General features: G+C 41.4%; 1 protein-coding gene across 4 annotated transcripts in view; it reads left to right on the plus strand.

Annotated features, from left to right (window-relative positions):
* CNTNAP2 (contactin associated protein 2) overlaps positions 1–27,966 on the plus strand; it is a 2,440,986-nt gene that overhangs the window by 2,092,324 nt on the left and 320,696 nt on the right. For all 4 annotated transcript variants that reach the window (XM_033930311.1, XM_033930310.1, XM_033930313.1 and 1 more), the window contains one exon: positions 14,965–15,092. In XM_033930311.1, coding sequence (XP_033786202.1) covers positions 14,965–15,092 — 128 coding nt within the window. The remainder of the gene's footprint in view (positions 1–14,964; positions 15,093–27,966) is intronic.

A 27,966-nucleotide genomic window follows, 5' to 3' on the forward strand; every position in this document is an offset into this window, starting at 1 on the left:
AGGCTGACATTTAACAATATTGTTACATATTATACAAACATGAGTCGGGAGGAAAAAGAATAAAGTTACAATTTAAATTATTGGTAGAAAAACAAAGGTAAAAACAAAAGGTAAGGGTTATATAAACCATAACATTATTAAGAGCATCTCCAGAAAAAATAAAAGTTTCAAGTATAAATAAGTCTCCAGAAGATATAGAAGTTTCAAGTATTAAACGCATCGTTAAATAAGTAAGTCTTCAAGAATTTTTTAAATGTTGTGATGTCTTTTTCTGTTCTAATGTATTGTGGTAAGGCGTTCCACCATTGAGGCCCCATCACTGTGAACATATCTGATCTTCGTGTTCCAATAATTTTTAGAGAAGGTACTGAAAGTAGATTTTGTCCTGATGAACGGAGTGGACGTTGGGTATTGTGTGGGGTTAAATATCTAAATATAAATGAAGGTTTGTTTGATGCTAATGTTTTAAAAATGAGTAGTATTATTTTGAAAGAAATCCTATGACTGGTTGGTAGCCAGTGGGCATCTATTAGTAAAGCTGTAACGTGGTCATACTTTCTTGCGTTGTATATTAGTTTGATGGCCGTATTTTGTATTAGTTGTAATCTCCTTTTTTCTTTTTGGGTAATATTGAGAAGAAGAGTGTTACAGTAATCGAGTTTTGATATTACTAAAGAATGTATAAGAATCTTGATTGAAGTTAGGCTAAGAAATTTTGCAATTGAACGAATCAGTCGTAATTTATAGAAACAGTTTTTTACTATGAGAGAGATATGTTCATGATAAATCAATTTGTCATCAATTATTACTCCGAGGATTTTAACTGAGGAAACTAAGTTGAGAGGGGTATTATTAAGAATAAAAGGATTTGACAGAGTTAAGCCATTTTTCCAAGCAAATAACATTGATTTAGTTTTATTTATGCTTAGCGCTAATTTGTTTGTGTTAAGCCAGTTTTGTACTATTTCCAATTTGTGATTAATGGATGTAATTTCTGAGTTATTTTCTGGGTCCAAGGGATGAATGAGTTGAATATCATCTGCTTAAGAAAATGGAATAAAACCTATGGACTGGCAGATACCTAATAGGGGAGAAAGAAAGATGTTAAAAAGTAAAGGGGATAATATGGATCCTTGAGAGATTCCAAAAGAGGAGGAGTAAGTCGTGGATTCGTCATTATTGAACCTTACCAAAGAATTATGGTTTGCAAGATATGAAGTGAACCAAGAAAGAACATTCTCCTTTATACCAATTTCTTCTAACCTATTTAAGAGCAGATTGTGATCTATTGTATCAAAGGCAGCATAAATGTCTAAGGAAAAAAGAATGACGGATTTATGGTGGTCTAAGAAGTATTGAATGTTAGATGTTAGACCTATTAAAGAATACTCAGTACTATGAAATTTTCGAAATCCTGTTTGGTTAGGATGAAGAGCGTTTGTGTTTTCTGTAAAATCGGACAGTTGATTGAAAACCAATTTTCCTGTCAATTTAGCTAAAAATGGTATATTGGCTATTGGTAGATAGTAGATTGGTAGATAGTTCATTGATACTAATTTTATGGTTTTTAAGAATAGGGGTAATAATTTCAGTCTTCCATTGGGATGGGACTGTGGCAGTAAGTAGGCTAGTCTGAATAAGAGAATGAATGAAAGGTCCGAAATGTGAAAAATGTTTTTTTAGATAAAAAGGTGGAATGCTATCAGAGCGAGAACTTTTTAGGTTAACTTGTTTAAAGAGAGACTCTATGTCTTGAATTGAAGGGATTTTGAAGTTGGAACATCGTGCTGTTGGTATGGATTTGACTTGATCAGAACCTAAGGAGTTGTTTGTTGTATTGGAAAAAAAAGAATTACGAATGTTATTGATCTTTTGAATAAAAGTATCTGCTAATTCTTGGGCTTTTAATGTAGATTTTTGAGTAGTGTTGTTTATATTATTTTTTGAATCTATTGATTTTAAAATATTATACAATGTGGAAGGATTTTTAGTTTTATCTATTTTTTTCGAGTAATATGTTTTTTTGCATGATTAATTTTGATTTTATATAATGTGACGTTATCCTTATAAATTTGGAGATTAGTTATTGTTTTGTTTACTATAGTATACTATAGTGTGATTTTATAGGGATCAGTGAATTCAAATGCACAAGACCATTTTCAGTCAAGCAAGCATTGGATCTGCTACTCTGGCCATGAACCACACAGATAAAATGTCATTGTATTCATCCTCAACAATAAGCTTTCAAAGACGGTACTAACGTACAGTGTTATCAGTGATAGAGTAATGTCAATCCATCTACAGGGAAAGCCAATCAATGTCACCTTGATATAAGTATATATTTCAGTGACAGGCACGGAGGATGAGGATGCAGAATTGTTCTACGAACTTCAAAATGAAATAGATCAAATGCCAAAACAAAATCTACTGATCATTATGGGTCTATGCAAAAGTATGAAGTACACCTGAAGATGCAGTGGTTGGAAAGCACAAAGTTCTTCCTCCAGTGGCTAGAAATTTCTATTAATTATATTCAGGGATTTCACTAATATTAACACCAATAAACCCCAAGCACCAAAGACTAATATAAATAACATCAAATTTATATCTGAGCCTTAGCGACACCACATACCGCTCAAACTATTTCATAGCAGTACTCTTTATGTGCCATCTCATCACTGGCTCTTTAACTTCTTTGTTACAAATTTTTGTTTTCAATCTTCTAATCAATATACTGGGACTTCACAAAACTTAAAATTCCATCTATGTGAACTAATCATTGCTTAACTTCAGATTTTACTGATCTAAGTATCCGACATGTTTTGCCCGAAGCTTTTTCAAGGACACTCCACTATGAAAAAGGTTTCTCTAAAAAACAATTACTTTCTTTGGAAAGCACGACATAGGAGAAAGAAATGAAGCTGATGATAACTTAGTACAGTTTTGCAAAACAAACCATCAATCATGAATATGCCTTTCCAACACCACAAGCATCGCCAGTACACATGGACCTTTCCAAATGGCATGTATCAAAATCAAATTGACTACTTTAGCATAGGACAGAGATGGAAATCTGCAGTTTTGATTGCAAAGAGTAAACCAGGAGCAAATTGTGAAAATGACATTGAAAATATTCCATCAGACTTTTGGATAAAACCAAACAGATTTGCCTGTCTTGATATAGGAAATAAAGAGCCTGAAAAGTTATGGAATGACATCAAAACCATAATTAGTTATGAAGCTAAAAAAAAAAAAAAAACCCCACTCCAGAAGAGAAAGAAAGCCAAGAAAATGACTTGGATCTCAAAAGAAGTTATAAAAGTAGCAGAACAAAGAAAACAAGCAAACTTTCTGGTGATAGAGAAAAAGTGTTACAAATGAACCGAGTGTTTCAACGTCAAGTTTGGCAAGACAAAGAATGATAGCTAAAGGATATTTGTTAGAAAATTGAATTGGAAAATGTAAACAGAAAAACCAGATTAGCATATCAGGAGGTTAATAAATTGTTGCAGAAATTCCAGCCTCGATTGGGGATGCATAAAAATGCCAATGGAATGATATTGAAGGATCCAGAAAGCATTAAAAAGAGATGGAAATATACTGTACAGAAAATTTATACAAAAAAGGCAATGAGGATAATATTGGGGAAACTGAATTGGAAACTGATGCCAAAGAAGAACCAGATATTTTTTAAAAAGAAGTCATAGCAGCAATTAAAGCTTTATCAAAAAACAAGTACCTGGTATCGACGGTATTCCAACTGAATTAATCAAAGGCTCAGAAGGTGTTATCATGGCCCTCATTTGACTGTCAACAGATTTGGAAGGAAAAAATATGGAGAATATCACTGTTCATACCTATACCAAAGAAAGGTGATGTCAAGGACTGTAGCAACTACAGAATGATTGTATTAATTCCACACATCAGCAAAATATTGCTGAAAATAATACAGCAAAAGCTATAATCATACATTGTGCAAGAATTACCCAAAGTTCAGGCTTGTTTCAGAAAAGTTTGAGGAACAAGAAACATTATTGCCAATGTTACATGGCTATTAGAGCAAAGAATATGAAAAGCCCCTATACCTTTTCTTCATTGACTACAGCAAAGCTTTTGACTGTGTGGTTCATGATAAACTATGGAGAACTCTAGCCCAGATGGGAATACCCAAACACTAAACTCAGCTGATGAAGAGCCTCTATGAAAATCAAGAAGTTATAGTGAGAACTGAATATGGCAATGCTGATTAGTTTCCAATAAAACATGGTGTCAGGAAAGGATGCATCTTGTCACCTTACCTATTCAATCTTTATGGAGTAGCCACTTCAGAAAAGCAAATATGGAAGAAGAGACCATTGGTTTCAAAGTTGGTGGTTGAAATATAAACAACCTGCACTATGCAGATAATATAACACTCATCACTAGCAGCAAAGAAGACATGCTTTATCTACTAAGAAAACTCAAATCCGAAAGTCATAACAGGAATACGGAAAAAGATGATTTTGAGCTTGACGTTTATAGAATAGAAGTTGTAAAGGAATTCAATCTCCTGGGCTCTTTTGTAAACAAAGAAGCAGTTAGCAGGGAAGAAATACTCTGCAGAATAGAACTTGGTCGTTCTTCAATGAAGGCTCTCGACATAGTATTCAAAGACAAGGACATAACACTCCAAATGAAGATCAGACTTGTCCACGCACTCATTTTCTTAGTGGTCAGTTACAGATGTGAAAGCTGGACACTACGGAAACAAGACAGAAAGAAAATTGACTCATTTGAGCTTTTGATTTTTGAGAAGGAATTTATGCATACCTACCCCGCCCCCCCATGGACTGTCAAAAGAACTAACAAATTGATTCTGGAAGAGATCAAACCAGCTATGTTACTTGAAGCTCAAATGATGTTACACTTGTCTTAAAGATCATTGGAGAAAGATATCATGTTTGGGAAGATTGAAGGAACCAGGCAAAGAGGGCAACCTGCAACCAGATGGCTGGACATATTGAAAATAACCATGGGGATGATGCTGGAGGACCTTACTGAACTAGCACAAAACAGATTTCTTTTTAGATTAGTACATGTAATTCTTCAAGTCGCTAAGACTCGAACACAAGTCGATGGTACCTAATTAACTAACAACTTTTGGGAAGAGGCACAAGAATACACAGAATTAACAAAAAAAGAGCAAACAATATGAGAAACTAACTATGAAAAGAGTTGTGCTGACAACATGCCAGTTGCAGAAAATAGAAAGTAAGCTAATATAAGTCAGTCCTCTAAAGACAGGAAACAACCACCAGAAATCTTTTCAGACTCTTGCAAAATATTTGTGGTAGCCTCATCATTCATCCCAGCTTGGCCCAGGCACTCTTTCTCTCCTCTTCCTCTCCCTCAATACACTCCCTCTTACTCTTCCCCTTCCCTTCCTCCCAAAGCATTCTCTTTCTCTCACCCCACCCAAAAAATAAATTCTCTCTCACTCTCTTTCTCTCTCTCTCCCCTTTTCCCTTTCCCTTCCCAAAGTGCGATCTCTTTCTCTCTCTGTATCGCTTTTCCCCTTCCCCATGCACTTTCTCTCTCTCTCTCTCTTTCCTCCTTTCCCCTTTCCACTCCTAAAGGCACTTTCTCTCTCTCTCTCTCTCTCTCTGACTTCCCTAAAACTTGTACTGTTTCTCTATTATGTCTTTTCCTTTCCTCTCTCTATTTTGTGTTTTCCTTCTACTGCCATGGCTTATCCTCTGAGCTAAGTTCATTGGGGTTCTGCAGCTCTTTAGATCCAATGGGTCTGCTCTTTGCCTCTACCTCATCACATCTTCAAGAGAAACACTACAGAAATGCCTAACCATGCTCTGCTTTTGCAGGAACCCTCTCTACTAGGCTCTTCTAGGCTAAGTGCATGCTGATTATAAGACATCTACAACCACTACACCAGGAAAATGAATTACAAAAAGAAATATTCCAAGCTCCACCTGTGCTGGCCTTCTGTCAGCCACCTAATTTGAAACAAAAATTGGTAAAAAGCAAACTACCCACATAAACCCATGAAGAAGAGAATGCTCACATCCTTGTAGTGTGACAAACTGCAAACACTGCAAGCACATCTCAAAGGATTCCATGGTCACTCATATGGGAAAAACATTCAGCATAAAGAGATCCTTCATATGTTCATCTTCTAATGTGGTATAAATCATTCAGTGTAAAAAGTGCAAAGAGCACGTTACATCGGTGAAACAAGCCAAATGCTAAAGACCAGAATCAACCTACATAGATATATTAAGAATTAAATACCAACCAGGATGTCACCTCTGTCAGACAACACTTTGAAAACTGGCCACTGCACCAATTATTTTTTGGTGTGAATACTAAAAAGGAACTTTAAAACAATCCAAGAACATAAAACCTTTGAAATCAAAATGATAAGGTATTTTGACACATATCAGACAGGACTTAACAGAGATCTGGGCTTTCTTTCCCAGTATAAAGACATTTAAAACCTCTACCACCTTTCTGTCTCCTGTCTTCCCTCTTCCTATCCACAAAATGCTTTCATGTTTTCCTTATACAGTGGAACCTTGGTTTACGAGCATAATTTGTTCCAGAAGCATGCTTGTAAACCAAATTGCTCGTATATCAAAGCAAGTTTCCCCATAGGAAGTAAGGGAAACTGCTTTGATTGTTTCCACCTCCTCCCCCCCCTCCACGAGGCTACCGGCACTGCTCCATTCTCCCCCCCCTTGAGGAATCCGACGCTGTTCCAAACCCCTCCCCGCGATCCAGCTCCCCCCCCTGCGAACCGGCATCCCCCCCCGCTCGCGTTGCCCCCCCTCCACCGCAATCCTACTTTCCCCCCTCCCAAGCAGTCAGTGACACCCTTTACCCGACTTGGCACCAGTGCTGGTGCCCGAAGATCCTCCCTCTTCTGGCGCGGCTGGGCGGTGCGTCGGAGATCCTCCTTCTTCTGGGCTGGACTGGGCTGGACTGGCTTTGAGCATTTGCGCATGCTCAAAGCCTTCTGGTCTCGCTCTCTCCGAGATTGAGAGCGAGACCAGAAGGCTTTGAGCATGCGCAAATGCTCAAAGCCAGTCCAGCCCAGCCCAGACCAGAAGAAGGAGGATCTCCAACGCACTGCCCAGCCCAGGCCGCGCCAGAAGAGGGAGGATCTTCGGGCACCGGCACTGGTGCCAAGTCGGGTAAAGGGTGTCATTGACTGCTCGGGGGGGGGGGGGAAGTAGGATCACGGTAGAGGGGGGGCAATGCGAGTGGGGGGGGATGCCGGATCACTGGGGGGGGATGCCGGATCGCCGGGGGGGGCGCTCGTACAGCGAGGCAAGCTCGTTTTACGAGGCACCAAGTTTGCGAATGTTTTGCTCGTCTTGCAAAACACTCGCAAACTGGTGCACTCGTAAACCGAGGTACCACTTTATATTGATATTTGTCAACATTTGTTTTTTTCTAATCTGAAGAAGGGTTACCTTTGAAAGGTCATCATAAAATACATTGAGTTAGTCCAATAAAAAAAGGTATCATCTTAATTCTTTTGTATTCTGTATGTGGCTTAGAATTGCAAAATTCTAATAGTTTGTTCCAGAAACTATGAATCTCCTGTCTGTTTCATTCTAATAAGAGTAAAATCAACATGGCTCTAATATTAACAGTGCTTTTTTTCTTTGCAAAAAAGTGCTGGTATTTATACCGAGCTGACCTTAAGGCAGTGGTCTCAAACTCAAACCCTTTGGATTTGTAGGTACTTGGAGGGTCACAGAAAAAAATAGTTAATGTCTTATTAAAGAAATGACAATTTTGCATGAGGTAAAACTCTTTATAGTTTATAAATCTTCCCCCCTCGGAGGCCTGCATGCTCCCCCCTTCTTTGCAGCATCCTCCAGCTTCCCCCCTGGCCTCCCGGTCTTAGTTTCAGCTAATTACTGCAGCCTGCAGAGAGGATCACCGGTGCTGTAGCGTTCCTTGCAGGCTGCCATCGCCTCCGCAGCACATTCCCTCTGCTGCAGTCCCACCCCTCCTCTGATATCAGGGGCAGGATCGCGGCAGAGGATCACTACAGCACCGGTAATCTCTCTGCAGGCTGCGGTAATTATCTGAAGGTAAGAGTGGGAGGCCAGGGGGAAGCCGGAGGATGCTGCAAAGAGTGGGCAGCACTAGTACAGACAGTACTAGTACAGACCGCGGGCTGCAAAATAGTACCTGGTAGGCCACATGTGGCCCCCGGGCCGCGAGTTTCAGACCACTGCCTTAAGGGGTAGGATGACTATCTACAGTGGTCATGCCCCCTGTTACCAGTACAGAGCATAGAAAAGGGCTATGAACTACAAAAAAAAAATAAAAATATATATATATATATATATATATATATTTGCAAATACTGAATATTCAAAGCAAAAATTGTTGCAGTTAAATTATGTAGCCTGGAAAATAATGACCTTTTACCCTGTACACTGGACCATCAAGGTGTTAAATGTAAACACAGATTTGGTATCCATAGAAGCCTTCACAAAACAATAGATGCAGAACATAACTAGGTCATTTTCCCCTACCCTTCCCCACCTCCCCTCCAGAACTCACCATATTAAATACATACCTGATTCTGGTGTCATTTCAATAACAGCTACACATACCATCTCCAGCAACAGGCATCTTATGAAGTAATAAACAACCCTATCATCCGCTTAGCATTTCTGGTTTGTACCAGAGGCAGTAGAGGCAATATCACCAAAATTCTCCCCTTCCTCTCTGAGCACACTACCCTGACCCTTGTCCAAGCTCTCATAACCTCACACTTAGATGACTGCAATCTACTCCTAACTTGTATCCCTCAGTGTCGCCTCTCCCCCATGCAATCTGTGCAAAACTCTGCTGCACGACTCATCTTCTACCAACCTCGCTTTGCTCATGTCACCCCTTTCCTGCTCCCGAGGACTTTTTATCCGCACAGAGTTTTGCACAAGATTGTTTTTAAGCCTTTGATCCATGACCTTTCGGGACCCCTGAAGAAGACAGTTTCATCGAAACACGAACCGTGTTGGGTCCATAGTTCCCAATGTTCTGGGTCCTAGATATTTCTCTATGTGGATTACTTGGATTGTATTTTCAAATAAAAGCATCCGGCAGGTTGAAATCTCCCAACAGCAGAACCTCCTCTTTCCTTCCAAACTTTTGGATATCCACAATCAGATCCTTATCAATTTGCTGCGATTGAGTCAGAGGTCTGTAGACTACACCCACGTAGATAGAAGTTCCATCTTCTCTTTTCAGAGCAATCCATATCGCTTCTTCCTCTCCCCAGGTCCCTTGCATTTTGGTCGCTTGGATATTGATCTTTACATAGAGAGCTACTCCTCCACCTTTATGACCATCTCTGTCCTTCCTAAAAAGATTATATCCCGGTATGGTTGCATCCCATCCATGTGATTCACTGAACCATGTCTCTGTGATAGCAACAATATCTAGATCTGCCTCTAATCTGCAAGCCCTGATATTAGAGGCAGATCTAGATATTGTTGCTATCACAGAGACATGGTTCAGTGAATCACATGGATGGGATGCAAACATACCGGGATATAATCTTTTTAGGAAGGACAGAGATGGTCATAAAGGTGGAGGAGTAGCTCTCTATGTAAAGATCAATATCCAAGCGACCGAAATGCAAGGGACCTGGGGAGAGGAAGAAGCGATATGGATTGCTCTGAAAAGAGAAGATGGAACTTCTATCTACGTGGGTGTAGTCTACAGACCTCCGACTCAATCGCAGCAAATTGATAAGGATCTGATTGTGGATATCCAAAAGTTTGGAAGGAAAGAGGAGGTTCTGCTGTTGGGAGATTTCAACCTGCCGGATGCGGACTGGAATGTTCCGTCTGCGGAATCGGAAAGAAGTAGAGAGATTGTGGATGCCTTTCAAGAGGCTCTGCTCAGACAAATGGTGACGGAACCCACAAGGGAAAAAGCGATATTGGATCTGGTCCTCACAAATGGAGAGAGTATCTCTAATGTTCGAGTGGGTGCTCACCTGGGTAGTAGCGATCATCAAACGGTTTGGTTTGATATAACGGCTAAAGTGGAGAGCGGCCGCACGATACTTAAAGTCTTAGATTTCAAACGTACGGACTTTAATGCAATGGGAAAGTACCTGAAGAAAGAGCTGTTAGGATGGGAGGACATAAGAGAAGTGGAAAGACAGTGGTCTAAGCTGAAAGGAGCGATAAAAATGGCTACGGACCTTTATGTGAAGAAAATCAATAAAAACAAGAGAAAAAGGAAGCCGATATGGTTCTCCAACCTAGTGGCTGAGAAAATAAAGGCGAAAGAGTTGGCATTCATGAAATATAAAAAAACCCAAGAAGAGGAGAGCAGAAAGGACTACAGGGTGAAACTGAAAGAAGCCAAGAGAGAGATACGTTTGGCGAAGGCACAGGCGGAAGAACAAATGGCTAAAAATGTAAAAAAGGGAGATAAAAATTTTTTCAGATATATTAGTGAAAGGAGGAAGATAAAAAATGGAATTGCTAGGCTAAAAGATGCTGGGAACAAATATGTGGAGAGTGATGAGGAGAAAGCAAATGTGCTAAACAAATACTTCTGTTCTGTGTTCACAGAAGAAAATCCTGGAGAAGGACCGAGATTGTCCAGCAAAGTTACACGAGAAAATGGAGTAGATTCTGCGCCGTTCACGGAGGAGGGTGTTTATGAGCAACTTGAAAAACTGAAGGTGGACAAAGCGATGGGACCAGACGGGATCCATCCCAGAATACTAAGGGAACTCAGAGAGGTTCTGGCGAGTCCTATTAAAGACTTGTTCAACGAATCTCTGGAGACGGGAGTGATTCCTGGGGATTGGAGGAGAGCGGATGTGGTCCCTATTCATAAAAGTGGTCACAGGGATGAAGCAGGAAACTACAGGCCGGTGAGCCTCACTTCAGTTGTTGGAAAAATAATGGAAGTGTTGCTGAAAGAAAGGATAGTGTATTTCCTTGAATCTAATGGGTTACAGGATCCGAGGCAACATGGCTTTACAAAAGGTAAATCGTGCCAAACGAACCTGATTGAATTTTTTGATTGGGTGACCAAAGAGCTGGATCGAGGACATATGCTAGATGTAATTTACTTGGATTTCAGCAAAGCCTTTGATACAGTTCCTCATAGGAGGCTGTTGAACAAACTTGAAGGGCTGAAGTTAGGACCCAAAGTGGTGAACTGGGTCAGAAACTGGCTGTCGGACAGACGCCAGAGGGTGGTGGTTAATGGAAGTCGCTCGAAGGAAGGAAAGGTGACTAGTGGAGTCCCTCAGGGTTCGGTGCTGGGGCCAATCCTGTTCAATATGTATGTAAGTGACATTGCTGAAGGGTTAGAAGGAAAAGTGTGCCTTTTTGCAGATGATACCAAGATTTGTAACAGAGTAGACACCGAAGAGGGAGTGGAAAATATGAAAAAGGATCTGCAAAAGTTAGAGGAATGGTCTAATGCCTGGCAACTAAAATTCAATGCAAAGAAATGCAGAGTAATGCATTTGGGGATTAATAATAGGAAGGAACCGTATATGCTGGGAGGAGAGAAGCTGATATGCACGGACGGGGAGAGGGACCTTGGGGTGATAGTGTCCAAAGATCTAAAGGCGAAAAAACAGTGTGACAAGGCAGTGGCTGCTGCCAGAAGGATTCTGGGCTGTATAAAGAGAGGCGTAGTCAGTAGAAGGAAGAAGGTGTTGATGCCCCTGTACAGGTCATTGGTGAGGCCCCACTTGGAGTATTGTGTTCAGTTTTGGAGACCGTATCTGGCGAAAGACGTAAGAAGACTTGAGGCGGTCCAGAGGAGGGCGACGAAAATGATAGGAGGCTTGCGCCAGAAGACGTATGAGGAGAGACTGGAAGCCCTGAATATGTATACCCTAGAGGAAAGGAGAGACAGGGGAGATATGATTCAGACGTTCAAATACTTAAAGGGTATTAACGTAGAACAAAATCTTTTCCAGAGAAAGGAAAATGGTGAAACCAGAGGGCATAATTTGAGGTTGAGGGGTGGTAGATTCAGGGGCAATGTTAGGAAATTCTACTTTACGGAGAGGATGGTGGATGCCTGGAATGCGCTCCCGAGAGAGGTGGTGGAGAGTAAAACTGTGACTGAGTTCAAAGAAGCGTGGGATGAACACAGAAGATTTAGAATCAGAAAATAATATTAAATATTGAACTAGGCCAGTTACTGGGCAGACTTGTACGGTCTGTGTCTGTGCATGGCCGTTTGGAGGAGGATGGGCAGGGGAGGGCTTCAATGGCTGGGAGGGTGTAGATGGGCTGGAGTAAGTCTTAACAGAGATTTCGGCAGTTGGAACCCAAGCACAGTACCGGGTAAAGCTTTGGATTCTCGCCCAGAAATAGCTAAGAAGAAAAAAAAAAAAAATTTAAATTGAATCAGGTTGGGCAGACTGGATGGACCATTCGGGTCTTTATCTGCCGTCATCTACTATGTTACTATGTTTAAAAGCTTGAATCTTGAACATCATCCTCTCCACAGTGTTTTTGTTTTTGTCTGACCTCCATTTCTGTGGAGGACTGTCAACCTTTCGTTTGCACCCCTTTCCTTAAGTCACTTCACTGGCTCCCTATCCGCCAGTGCATATAGTTCAAGCTCCTACTGCTGACCTACTAGTGTATTCATTCTGCTTCCCCTCAATATCTCTCCTCTCTCCTTATACACCTCCCAGAGAACTCCGTTCCTCAGATAAGTCACTCTTAACTCCTCCACTGCCAATTCCAGACTTTGTTCCTTTCATCTAGCTGCCCCTTATGCCTTGAATAAATTACCCCTTCCCTTCCCTGCCCTTTGTTTAAAAGCAGACTGAAAACCCACCATTTCGATATAGCTTTCAATCCTTAAACCTACTCCTCTGCCCTCCACCCAGCTAGCTGATTAACTATTCCCTTAACTGTATCCATGACATCTTGTTTGCCTGTCTTGCCTGTTTAGATTGTAAGCTCTTTCGAGCAGGGATTGTTTTCTTACTCTTTGTGACTCTGTACAGTGCTGCTTGCGTCTGGTAGCGCTATAGAAATAATTAATAGTAGTAGTAGAGGATGAGAATGACTTGCCTAGCTTCCGTGTTCTCAGCCTGATGCTCAAGAGCTGTCACGTTACCCAGTTTTAGCAGGGAGACATTTTTTCCAGCCTTGTTATTTGTTGGGGTTTTTTTTTTTGTTTCCTCTGGATTTTCTTCTCTGTGGATATCTTGGGGTCAATTTCTTTTGTTTTTTGCCTGTTGAACTTGCATCCCAATTCAGGGTGATCTTAATAGTATCCAATTCTACCAACTGAAATTAGTACTGCAGGTCCCATAGCACATTGGGATAGAGTTTTTTTTATTATTATGATTATTAGTTATTTATATACTGCCTATCAATGGAGGTTGTCTAAGCAGTTTACATTCAGATATTCAAGCATTTTTCCTATCTGTCCTGGCGGGTTCGCAATCTATCTGGCGTACCTAGGGCAATGGAGGTTTGACTGACTTGCTCAGGGTCACAAGGAACAGCACAGTGCTTGAACCCACAACCTCAAGGTGCTAAGGCTGGAGCTCTAACTATTAGGCTACTCCTCCTCCTAAACAAAGCCACCACAAACACCAACATTGGGTATCAAACCCTCAAACCTTGGCACTGCAACACCTCAGTCCAAACCACTTTACCATACAATCAGCTGAAAATTGTCAGAAATCTAGGACTGGCCTCAGATCTTGATCCTGGAGCTAACTATTAGGCTACTATATTTGAAACAGGCACCTACTTATTACCCATGCTCACTTGCAAACTATTAATGCTTCTACACCCACTGCAAAACCTTGCACATTCTCTACCGTATTTTCGCGGATATAACGCGCGCGTTATACGCGTTTTTACCTACCGCGCATACCCCTCGCGCGTTATACCCGTGAGCGCGGTATACAAAAGTTTTTATACATAATATTGTGGTTTCTGCGCGCTATACCCGTGTGCGCGTTTTACACGGGTGCGCGTTATATCCGCGAAAATACGGTAATTCTTCTGGAGAGGTGAAATGTGAGGAGTAGGCCATGAATGAAAATATGGGGAGAGACGATTTAAAAAAAAAAAAATAATAAAGAATGTGACTTTGGGGAGAAGAAACCAAGTAAATGGGAGTTTGTGGTGAGTGAGCCCATGCATGTATTCCTAGGGCCCTTATTTTATTCATTCATTCAGTTTTCTATATTCTTCTCCCAGGAGAGCTCAGAATGGTTTTCAATGAATTTATTCAGGTACTCAAGCATTTTTCCCTGCCTATCCCAGTAGGCTCACAGTCTAACTAATGTACCTGGGACAATGGAAGGATTAAGTGACTTGCCCAGGGTCACAAGGAGTAGCGTGGGTTTGAACCCAAAACCTCAAGGTGCTGGAGTTTTAACCACTGCACCACACTTTCCCCTATACTGTACTTATAGTATTAATCCAGCCCTGACTGGGACACACAAAACTTCCTTATGATAACTTTTTACTGTAACTATCTTCCCTAGAAACTCTTCCACCAGGGGAAAGTGCACTGGTTGCAGTTTTTTTTATTTTCAATAAATCAACTGTTCTCTTTATTATGCCTGAATGCCATATTGTACTTAAGCAGATGCTATAATGTTCTTTCATTCACTTTGCCAGTATCCCACAAAGTCATGCATTAAAATCAGTTAGTATAAGTATACCCAAGCATGCACAATAGTTCAGAGATCATTTCTTTATACCTGTGTATAGAAATGACCCTGGCCTATAGTTCTGGGTCTAATTATAGCAAGCTTAGCAGCACAATTGTATGTCATACTGATATGTCCAATCTGCACAATGACTGGATCACAGGGACAAATGTGTACCACAGAACTGAATCTTTGATACTTATTCTCTTTTTTTGTTGTTGTTGCTTTCTTTTGCTTTGGTTTGGTTTTGTTTGAACACTACTCAGGAGGAAAGATGCTGGGTTATTATCCTACAAAGAACACCTTCCAGTGAGTCAAGTGGTGGTGGGAGACATTGATCGTTCTGGGTCAGAAGCAAAACTATTCATGGGCCCCTTGCGCTGCCAAGGAGACCGTAAGTTTTATGGGTTTACTGTTTCAGATCTCTCCACGTTTTCCTAGGAGGAGATTGTTAATAAAGAAAATTAAATTACTGAGTCCTACAGTTAATACCATTAGCATTATTCAGATCAATATTCAGCTGATGGCATTCAGCATTTTGTAAACACTGACCACTGACAGCTAATATAGACCCAGATTTTCAGTGCTGGACCATATCCAGTCCACAAACATTAAAATTCTATCTACACTAATCTCCCAGAGTGCTAGATCAGAAAAATCTGAAGTTAAGTAATGATCATTTCATATAGACAGAATTTTAATGTTTGTGAAATCCCAGAGTATATAAATTGATTAAAATATTGAGAAAATTCATATATAAAAGTTAAAGGGCCAGTGGCAAGATGGCACATATAGCGTACCACTATGAAAGTATTATGAGCAATATATGGTGTCACTGAGGCACTGAATGTTATTTGTATTACGGGTCTTTGGAGTTGGGATTTATTGCTGATAGTATTTTTTAAAATGTAGGCACCCATAGATGCATCCATAAAAGGATGCCTTAATTGTGTCTACACAGATGCCTAAAAGTCAAAGTAAGTTTACACCGGAAAGAACCAAAGGCATCGCTAAAGCACCTTTGCAGACGTGATCCATGTCAAACATAAGCCTGGCCTACATTACCAGTGATTATGTTTAATGGTAAATGTGGTTCTGCAAATGATCCCATTGTGTGATTGACAGGTGATTGGTGGCATTTTTTTAGGCGGACATCAATGTAGGCCCGGTTTAAAGAATCTGGTCCGTAATGTATGGTTAACTATCCACATATCTTTAAACATCACCCTCCTGCTTTCGTAGTACTTTTGTAAGAAGACCCCTGTGTGATTGACTTTGCGCAAAGCTTCTGTATTTAGTCACTTGTATAACTGAGACACCCAGCTTCAATAAAACAGTGTTGGCTGTTTCTTAATGAAAAGCATTTTCTCTGGGTCAGGTAATATATCCCAAACTCCAGTCACAAAAAGATGAATAAAAGCACCCAGTTGCAGTGAACCTGAGTAAGCTATTTCTTGCTTCAGAGTCCAGAGCAATTATTGCAAAATAACCTCTCAAAGCCAGATAACTGATGAGCCACCAATCTAGTCTCAGAGCAGGCTTACCCCTACTCTCATTCTTAGCGTTACCCCCACCCCGCCCCCCCAAAAAAATCCTTATTAATATAAAATTCATTGTCTTCAGGTAATAAACTCACCTGTACTAAGCTCAATTTTCAGTGGCAGAAAGGTTACACGGTACTTAACCCCAGTCCAAACTCAGCCTGTTATAAAAGACAAGCTTGCAGAACTGTGTAGTCAGCCTCACTACAGAAAAGAAAGACTAACCTCCCCTTATACAAAAGCACGGAAGAGGTTTTTAGCGCAGTGTGGCACGCTGAATGCTCTGCGCTGCTCTGATGCTCATAGGAACTCTATGACCATCGGATCGGTGCAGAGCATTCAGCACACCTGTCAGCGTTAAAAACCTCTTCCATGCTTTTGTAAAAGGGGAGGTAAATTCTTATGATATATTTAGTTCTCCTTCTTTGGCCTCTATCAGGGCAACACCAGATATTCTCATATGTGGGTGATATCATCCAGGGAGCCCAGTATGGACAAAGCAAAAAGTGTACTGTCACTTTAAGAAATTTCAGAGTCTCGAGACTCTCTGTACGCGCATGCATCAGTGTCATCCCATCTGACATCATCTTACCGACCATCAGTTTTTCATGGAGCTGAAAGCTATTTTAGCTTGGAGTCCCTCCAAATGTGCCAAAGTTTGCTATTTTTACCCTTCCTATTCTTATTTTCTTTATTTTTCTTCATAATTGTTCTGTTTTTCCTTTAATTTCTCCCCAAATTTTTCATTGCTTTTTGATTTTGGGCACCTCAGAGCCTGTTTTCAGGCCAGGAACATCAACTGATTTTTTATATTCCTTATATTCAATCTCCCTAGACCATTGAGTCCTTCGACCTCACATTGGCAGTCTTCCCATCGATGACCAAACTGCTGAGTGGCTTTAAGTAGTGCACTCAGTGTAGCAGAACCATTTCAGTCACTGACCCCATAGTTGGTGCCTTCAGTGCCTTGGTCCTGCCACCATCCCAAGTCCTGCTCCCGCTGTTTCATTCTACAAAAGAGGTCACTAAAATCAAGGCAGTTTCAACATGAGAAATTCTTCAGTTCTACTTCTACAGCAACGATGTCAGTTACCTCAGATGCAGACACCCAAAGACCATCTTCTGCTTCAGTACCAATGCAACCTTCGACACCAAGGTCCCTCTCCACTGCCACGGTACTGCTTCCTTGAGGGAGTTAGCTTAAAAAGCTAAGAAGCATAAGCATTCCTCCCTTTCACACCACCCATCGGCATTGTCTCAGGCTTCTACACTTTTGATCCACTCTGTGTTGACAAGGAAAGACCCGATCACCGTCACTCCAGGTGGTGTCTCCTTTGAGACATTCCTCTTCATCGAGGTCACCAATGCCTCGACACCAGAAGCAGCCTGCATCATCTGTACCATCAGCCTCAGTACCATGCCATCTATTCAAGACCAAATTAGGGAATTAATACAGAGAGAGTTGGCTGTGGTGCTCCAATCCCACTCAAGTCAGGTACCGACTATGACGCCTTCAGGGTCAACCCAGTCTGAGCAACGTTCTCACTATGCCTGAAGAGCCAGGTCTCACACTCCACATCATTGACACTCAGGCCCAAATTCTATAACCAGCGCCTAAAGTTAGGCACCTATTTCGGAAGTGCCCATCTAGATAGGCACCTATCTAAATTGAATAACAAGCCCAATTAAGCTTTTTAATCAGCACTGATTGAAACATAGGCACCTATCAAGAAAGCGTGATTCTGTAATAAGGTGCCTGTAAAAATTTAGGCGGCTTTCAAAAAAATAGGCGCTATGCATGTTAGGCATGGGCGTGGCTATGTGTTAGGCGCCTTCTTACAGAATCACTGCTCTTAAGCGCTCAGCTAGGTGCCTAACTTTTAAGTGTTCCTAGAGCTGGCCTATTTAATGGGCACCTCCAAAATAGGTGCCGCTCAGTGTGATTCACTAAACAACACCCAATTTTACTTGAATCGCGCTGAACAGTGCCTAACATTTGGGAACAGCGCCTAAAATTTGGGAACTTCTTATAGAATTTGCCCTTCAGTACCCAGATGACATTCTTAATCAAGAGAGATTAGTTCTACTTCCCTTTCAATACGCTCCTCCAATCAGTACCAATGCTCCAGGTCATCTAAGAGATATGATTGACGCTCTCTGGCTTCACATCCATATTCTCCTCAACACTCTGCTCGACATTCCCCTTCAACTTGACAGATCAGTGTGACTCAGACTTGAGTCAACATTTTTCATCTGATCTGCCAGACCTTTCTGCCGAGGAATCCTATGGCCTCGAGTCTGATCAAACCACTCTACCTCCTTGGAGAAAATCTCTATCTGAGAACTTATCAGTCAAATGGACCAGGCTCTTCCAATCAAGATAGAGTCAGAGAAAGAGCCTCAAGCAGAGCTATTCTATGCTTTAGATTTCAAGGAGTGGCCAAAAGATTATCTTAAATTCCCTTTTCACAACTTCATGAGGGATGCCACACTTAAAAAGTGGGAATTACCCTTCTTAGTGCCTGTGGCTCCATGCAAGATAGATTTTCTTTATAGAATTAAGTCTTGCCCAAGTTTTAATAAACCACAATTACAACATCAATCTCATCTGGTTGAGTCTGCTTTGAGGAAGACAAAAAGCTCCAGAACATATGCCAGTCCATCACCAAGCAGAGAAGGTAGAATTTTAGATAAATTTGGACGCAGAGTTTTCCAGAGCACTATGTTAAGTATAACTTTTACATGACATTCTACATTATACAGCATATGCAAAAGTTCTCAGGTATAAATTTTACATGACATTCTACATGATACAGCACATACAAAAGTTATCTGATTATGAGCAATACATCCCTGAGAATCACTTGTCCGCTTTTCAGCATATTACCAATGATCTGCTAGAGAATAGGAAGTACATGGCTTGCTCTGTATTCGACACCTTTGATGTAACATCCAGAATGTCAAGTTTCAAGTTTATTAGGATTTTATATACCGCCTATCAAGGTTAGCTAAGCGGTTTTACAATCAAGTACTCGATCATTTTCCCTATCTGTCCCGGTGGGCTCACAATCTATCTAACATAATTGTCAGCTGTATCCATTGCCATGTGGCGGCAAACTTGACTTCATGTATCGGATCTGGACGCCAGTGTACAGGAAAGGCTGGCTAATATCCCATGTTTGAGGGATGAGCTCTTCGGCAACAAAATAGAGGAGGCTACTCAAAAATTTAAAAAAACATGAAGATTCCATAATCATTCTATCTTCTACAAGAACATCTAAGTCTCAGTCAACAATGCACTATTACAATCCCAGAAGAGCCTCCTATTATTCTAAACACAGATATAATCCATCTTACACCTTGTCCAAGGCTCAACCTCAAAGATGCCAGAAACAACAACAGTGTTCTCAAAAGTCGCAAAAGTCTCATCAAAAGACACAATAATCTTTTCAACTCTATCACAGAGAGCTTAGCCAACATTCTTCAACTTCAACATTAACCTCATTCTCTTTCCATTGGAAGCCATCTAAAACATTACTACTGATGTTGGGCCCTCATCACATCAGACAATTGGATCCTTCAAATAATCAAACATGGTTATATGCTCCATCTTGAAAGGAGACCTCCAAATCATCCTCCAAGAGAGTCCTTTTTTATCTCCCATCAGAAAATTCTCCTTCTAAATGAGCTCTCAGCCCTCCTCCAGCTAAACGCTATAGAAAAAGTTCCTATGCAGGAGAGGTGCAGAGGGTTCTATTCCAAGTATTTCCTCATACTGAAAAAGATGAGGTCTACGCCTAAACCTAGACCTCCGAGCGCTCAACAAATACTTAGTGAATTAGAAGTTTCACATGGCCTCTCTGGGAACCCTTCTTTCACTGTTGAAGAAGGACTCTCTAGATTGGAGAATGACACAGGGACAAATTTTTCCCCATCCCCATAGGAACTCAATTTCCACATCCCATCCCATCCCCTTGAATTTTGTCGTTGTCCCTCTCCCTGTACCATTCCTGCAAGCTCTGTCTTAACCACACAAGCTTCGAACATGTATGATTTTAAAGTGTTTGAGGCTTGTTCAGATGAGGATAGAGCTTGAAGGAATGGGGCAGAGACAGGAAAAGAACTCATCAGGATGGGAAAATGAGTTCCCGTGGGGACAGAGAAAAATTTGTCCCCGTGTCATTCTCTAATCTAGATCTCAAAGAAGCTTATACTCACATTCCTATCCACCCTGTCTACAGGAAGTATCTTCATTTCAGAACAAGAGCACATCACTTCTAATACAAAGTACTCCCATTTGGACTCGCATCAGCACCCAAAGTGTTTACAAAGTGTTTAACTATACTAGCTGTGACACTCCACTCATGTGGCTTCCTTGTCTTCCCTTATCTGGATAACTAGCTGATAAAGGCTCTGACTTTGCAGGCTGAACAGATAACAGTTTAATGGTGCATCTTCTGGAGCTTCTCGGCTTTGAAGTCAATTGCAAAATGTTTCACCTACAACCTACATAAGTTCTGGAATTCATTAGGGCACTCCTACACACTACTCAAACCCTTGCCTTCCTATCACAGCAGAAACTCCAAAACTACCTGTTTAAGGATAGAGAAAGACTTAGGCACCTATAGTGTAGGCCTTTAAAATCCTGGCCTACATTACAGGCATATAAGTTTTAAGTTAGGCACCTGTAATGGGAGCCTAAGTGTGACTGACATGCAATAGGCATCTAACTTTAGGCACCTTTCTTTTTAGGCACTAATTACAGAATCTGGCCCATAATGCATAATATCAATAAATGTGTAATAAAAGGGTTTAAAGCTCTTTTCATCTTACCAATGTTTCATAATAAATATTCAAGTCACCTTTTTATCGTGGTTTGCAAAACATTTCTAATTCTAGTACCTATATGCAATAATTTTTGGATTATAACTGTGGCAAACATTTCTTCCAGTCAGGATAGAAGAGGAAGTTCTTCATAGATATTAGAATAGGTTTGAATAAAATGTTTAACTTCACAGTTGAAAGGATAGTGCGACTTTATATATGCAAAAGTAAAAAAAAACCAAACATGAAATGTTAAGTGCAGTAATGAGGCAGCAATTAAATGTATTTTTCTTAATTTGCATATAAGCATCTTGCAGTAACAAGGCAGAATTTAATCTATTACAAACACAGAGAGAATTCTGATATATGCATTAGAGAATGACATGAGGACAAATGTTTCCTCATCCCGGTGAGAACTCATTTTCCCATCCCGCCCCTTGAGTTCTTTTCCTGTCCCTGCCCCACTCCTGCAAGCTCTGTCCTCATCTGCACAAGCCTCAAACACTTTAAAATCAGAAGTGTTCAAGGCTTGTGTGGTTAAGGCGGAGCTTACAGGAATGGGACAGGGACAGCGACAAATGGGGATGGGACGTGGAAATTGAATTCCTGCGGGGACGGGGAAAAATTTGTCCCCGTGTCATTCTCTACTATGCATTTTGAAGGAAAGTTCATACTTTCATTTGTTCTTTAGGCCCGTATGGGGACAGTGGGAAGAGCTGTGCTCTCACGATTGGTGGTATATTAACCATCTTTAACCACTCTCTTTCTTCAGTCCACACAGAGTCACATAACTAAAATAAAAAGAGAATATGTTCTGTGGCTCTTACTGTACCCATTTCTGTACCCTTCTCAGGACCCTTTTATCTCTATCAGACAGGTAACAATTAATCAGAAAGACAGTTGAACTGTCAGCCCTGGAAAGTGAATTGTACAAAATGTCAATAACAAATTGTCTCATTGTTCTCTGTGCGGAGCTTAAAATATCTCTGATGTACATGGAAACCAAGGCTTATAGCACACAAATGTTTCCAGCATCAGGAGTTAATACCGTATTTTCACGCATATAATGCGCGCGTTATACACGATTTTTACAAACCGTGCATAACCTTGCGCGTTATACGTGTGAGCGCGTTGTACAATTTTTTTCATTCCGATCCGGCATCCTCCCCCCCGCTCGCGTCATCCCCCCTCCCCCACGATCCTACATCTCTCCCAGCACCGCAAAACATCTCTTACCCGATTGGGCACCGGCACCAGCACCAATGCACAGGACGTGCCAGTGCCAGTGCCCGAAGATCCTCCCTCGTTGTTGCTGGGCTGGGCTGTGCTGAGCGGTGCGAGAGAGATCCTCCTTCTTCCTCGTGCCGGGCTGGACTGGGCTTTGAACATTTGCGCATGCTCAAAGCCTTCTAGTCAATCTCAGAGAGAGCGAGACCAGAAGGCTTTGAGCATGCGCAAATGCTCAAAGCCCAGTCCAGCCTGGCACGAGGAAGGAGGAGGATCTCCCTCGCACTGCCCAGCACAGCACAGCCCAGCAACAACGAGGGAGGATCTTCGGGCACTGGCACGTCCTGTGCATTGGTGCTGGTGCCGGTGCCCAATCGGGTAAGAGATGTTTTGCGGTGCTGGGGGGGATGTAGGATCACGGGGAGGGGGGTGATGCGAGCGGGGGGGAGGATGCCGGTTCGCAGGCCAGAAGAGTAAGCGGGAGTGGGAGGAGGTTATAGCAGCATGCGCGGTATACGCGTGTGCGTGCTATATAAAAAAATTTTTTTTACTGAAATGCTTTGGACCCGCGCGCTATACGCGAATGCGTGTTATACACGTATGCGCGTTATATGGGTGAAAATACGGTACTCTGTTCTCCTGCATATAGACAGGGACTCCCTAAAAGGCTGATTTTACAAATTGGCATCCCGATTGTAGACAGCGGTAGATGTCCTACCACTGTCTCACAATCAATTGGGATGCAATATTTTTAAAAATGCAGGCAGGGAAGGATGCCTACATTGTAGGCATATGTTGTGCGCCTATATAGATGCATAAAACTGTTTACAGACACCCAAGGCATGAGGTGGGCCTGGTTTCCACTGAAAGTGGCCTTGGGCATCCATAAGCATCCCTACGTGTCTCTATAGGCATGAGACAGATGCCTTAAATATAGGTCTGTGAAATGCTGGCCTACATTTAACGGTCTGTTAGTAAAAGTAGATGCGATTCTCTAAAGGATGCCAATGCCTGATTCTCGAAATGTGTGACATGGTCATGGTTTCGCCCGGAAATGGCCTTGGGGGGCTTAAGCATCGGAATGCATCTCTGTAGATGCGTGACAGATGCCTTAAATGTAGGCCTGTAAAATGCTGGCCTGCATTTAAGGCGTTTGTCCAGGAGCGGCAATTCTTATGTTCTTATGAGTATAGACACAGTTCTGAATAGGATGCAGATGCTTGAATGACACGAGATCGGCAGCTGTTTCTTAGGTGGCTGCTGATATCGGCGTCCTATACAGAATCCTATACTGTCCCCATATGGGCCTGAGGGGCAGATTTTGTAAAGGGCGTCTTACTTTAGGCGTCCACAATGTGGACATCCATCAACTTAGGCGTCCAAATAAAATGAATAATAATGACTTTAACAAGCAATAATTGGATATGATTCACAAAATAGATGTTCACAATTTCATGGATGCCCATCGGAAAAAGGTGTGTCTAATGGGATATGCATGGGCGTGGCTTCAAAATAGACATCCATGTACAGAATCGCATGCCGATCAGCATTCTAATGCAGTGATTCCCAACCCTGTCCTGGAGGAACACCAGGCCAATCGGGTTTTCAGGCTAGCCCTAATGAATATGCATGAAAGAGATTTGCATATGATGGAAGTGATAGGCATGCAAATTTGCTTCATGCATATTCATTAGGGCTAGCCTGAAAACCCAATTGGCCTGGTGTTCCTCCAGGACAGGGTTGGGAACCACTGTTCTAATGCATCTACCTAATGCCTAAAATGTAGGCGTTACAAAGCAGGTCTACTTTTGAGCATGAGCTGGGCACTAGGTAGGTATGAGTTAGGTATATGCAACTTAGGCATCACTTAGGCGTGCTGGAGGCATCCACATATAGGTGAACGGGGCTTTATTTTAGTGGGTATAGAGCAGGGGTAGGAAATTCCTGTCCTTGAGAGGTCAGGTTTTCTGGATCTCCACCATGAATATGTATGAGATGGATTTGCATGCACTGCCTCCTTGAGATGCAAATCTATCTCATGCATATTTATTGTGGATAACTTGAAAACCTGACCTGGCTCCGGCTCTCGAGGACTGGAATTGCCTACCCCTGATATAGAGGACTCTAGTTTGATATTAAGGTTAAAAAATGTTTAACGATGCATTACTCAAGCAAAGCATATGATAAAAATATATACTATATATTGCATACTAAGCCTTCTATTTGGGGGGGGTAAAAAGGACTCCAGTTTGATATTAAGGTCAAAAGATGTTTAATAATGCATTACTCAAGGAAAGCCAGAGCAAAGTATGTTAGCATACTAAACCTCATTCCCAAAAGGCTAAGAAAATAAGAGAATCCCTATTCACAACGGCTGTGATTCAGAGCAAGTGAACATGTCTGATGCACAATTTTACATCATTGTGACATCATCAATATGCACTTAGATGGCAGAATGTCACAAAAAAATAATAGGAAACCCTGTCTAAACAAAAGCTCCTGTAGTGCAGTGGTTAAAGGTACTTCTGCCATCTTGTACAGGTCATGGGTTCAAATCAACCCCTTGTACCTTAAAAGCTTCTTTTTGGCCTCATAAGAGTGTATGGGCTGTGGACTTTGCCATTTACATTTGCACTCTGTCATTTCTAGGATGCAGAGAGAAACTTATTTTTTCCCCTGAGATGGCTACGATCTCCTAAGGTGTCATCTCACAATGCAGGAACCCCTGCCTACAATAAATCTCCTGTGGCTCAATGGTTAAAGGGACTTCTTCCAATTTCCCAAGGTGGTGGGTTTAAATCCCTAGTATGGTCAGGAACCCCAGCACCTATTCCTATTATTTTTTTTTTGTGACATTCTGCCATCTAGGTGCACATTGATGATGTCACAATGATGTCAAGATTGTACTTCAGCCAAAAAAAGGGGAAGTGGGGAAGGGACACAATCAAGCAACTGCAGGGACAATCAATTTATTGGAACATCATCAATCAATAATACACATATAGCATATACATAAAATGAAACAGGTATAAAAATTCTTTTTTATATACTGGATAGGTTTGGTTTTACTTTGGTCATCTCCCTTTTAGTATTCTTTTGTATTCCATAGTTGTATAATACTGATTCTTTTATATACATACTAGCTGATGGCCCGGCGTTGCACGGGTATTTAATTATAGCAATAACACTGTAAATGGATTCAAATAAAGATACTTTATAGTGGTGAATGAAAATATTTTTTTACAGCTTTATAAAAAGTACAATATTCAAATTATAATGTGAAATATTTGACAAAATGAATACAATACAACTAACACAAAACTTGATTATAAACAACATTTTTAGTTTCACCTCCAGGAGCAAGAACATATACATTATTGGGTGAACCCACCCTTCCCACGTGTGCAGGTGGGCCGCGAGACCCCCCAGAACATATCACCCCAGGTAGTGAGGGATCTGCATACCAAGTTTCGTTCAAATCGGTCCCACAGCTTCTTACATTTTTTCCATTGACTTGAATGGGTGAAATCTGATTTTCTGTTTGTAGCTCCGTCCATGTGTGCAGGTGGGCCGCGAGACCCCCAGAACATATCACTCCAGGTAGTGAGGGATCTGCATACCAAGTTTCGTTCAAATCGGTCCCACAGCTTTTTACATTTTTTCCATTGACTTGAATGGGTGAAATCTGATTTTCTGTTTGTAGCTCCGCCCATGTGTGCAGGTGGGCCGCGAGACCCCCAGAACATATCACCCCAGGTATTGAGGGATCTGCATACCAATTTACATTCAAAGCGGTCCCACAGCTTTTTACATTTTTTCCATTGACTTGAATGGGTGAAATCTGATTTTCTGTTTGTAGCTCCGCCCACGTGTGCAGGTGGGCCGCGAGACCCCCAGAACATATCACCCCCGGTAGTGAGGGATCTGCATACCAATTTTCATTCAAATCGGTCCCACAGCTTTTTACATTTTTTCCATTGACTTGAATGGGTGAAATCTGATTTTCTGTTTGTAGCTCCGCCCACGTGTGCAGGTGGGCCGCGAGACCCCCAGAACATATCACCCCTGGTAGTGAGGGATCTGCATACCAAGTTTCGTTCAAATCGGTCCCACAGCTTTTTACATTTTTTCCATTGACTTGAATGGGTGAAATCTGATTTTCTGTTTGTAGCTCCGCCCACGTGTGCAGGTGGGCCGCGAGACCCCCAGAACATATCACCCCCCGGTAGTGAGGGATCTGCATACCAATTTTCGTTCAAATCGGTCCCACAGCTTTTTACATTTTGAATGAGTGAAATCTGATTTTCTGTTTGTAGCTCGGCCAACGTGTGCAGGTGGGCCGCGAGACCCCCAGAACATATCACCCCAGGTAGTGAGGGATCTGCATACCAAGTTTCGTTCAAATCGGTCAAGCCGTTTTTGAATTACTGTGAGAATGGCAGCTTTTTACATTTTTTCCATTGACATGAATGGGTGAAATCTGATTTTCTGTTTGTAGCTCCGCCCACGTGTGCAGGTGGGCTGCGAGACCCCCAGAACATATCATCCCAGGTAGTGAGGGATCTGCATACCAAGTTTTGTTCAAATCGGTCAAGCCGTTTTTGCGTGATCAAGGCACATACACACATACATACACACATACCTCCGATTTTATATATATATATATTTTTGGTATTAATATCTTTATATATGTTTTTATTAAATCTATTCACAGTGGAGGTAAAAGGAAGGGAAAATGGACAGGGGGAGCAGGCAAGGGGTGGTGATGGACAGCCAAGGAAAAAGAAAGGCAGAAAGAAAGAAAGCGGCTAAGGAGAGAGAGAGAAAGAAAGAAAGACAGACACACACACATATGTTCTAGCACCCGTTAATGTAACGGGCTTAAAGACTAGTGTAATATATTTTTTTCATATGCTTTGACTGAGGAACCTAGAAGCCAAAAGAGGAACTGGACAAGTGTTGAATGACTGCTTTTAAATCAAATCAGTGTTGAAATGACTGCTTTTAAATCAAATCAAGAGGATATAAGCTTAGCTTTGGAATTGACATGCAGTTTACTATCTGAGTGTGTGTGGTACAGTGGTTAGAGCTACAGCCTTAGCACCCTGGCGGTGGTGGCTCAAATCCCCCACTGCTCCTTGTGACTCTGGCCAACCGGAACAGAAGAGAAATATGATAAAGGAGCCAAATATAAATACCACACAGGATATAAATGGTATATGAATAAATAAAATATAATAGTAGTGCATACAATTTTAATGTAAAAAAACAGCATAAAATCGCATTCTAATGATGTCATAACACTAACACATGATAACATTATAGGCATTATTAGGACGTCTATGTAACGCCTAAAAGGCGATTCTGCAAAGAACATCTAACAATATAGATGCGCTTAGATTCACTCAACGCCGCTGAGCGCAATTCTCTATAGTGCATCTATGCATTATAAAATCGCACCCAGCATTCTGCTGCTGGACGTCTAAACGACACCTAACTTTTAGACGTTCTTTACAGAATCTGCCCCTAAATGTCTAGAGAGGTAGGATTATGTTACGGAAAGAACACTCCTACATCACAGAGAGGGAATTCTTATTTGCATAGATGACCCGTCCAAAATAGAAGTGACAAAGACCATGTCTGGGTAGTCTGGGTAGTTAGGAGGGAAAAAAAGAT

The sequence above is a fragment of the Geotrypetes seraphini genome, chromosome 2 (assembly GCF_902459505.1).
Source record: "Geotrypetes seraphini chromosome 2, aGeoSer1.1, whole genome shotgun sequence".
NCBI classification, from domain to species: domain Eukaryota; kingdom Metazoa; phylum Chordata; class Amphibia; order Gymnophiona; family Dermophiidae; genus Geotrypetes; species Geotrypetes seraphini.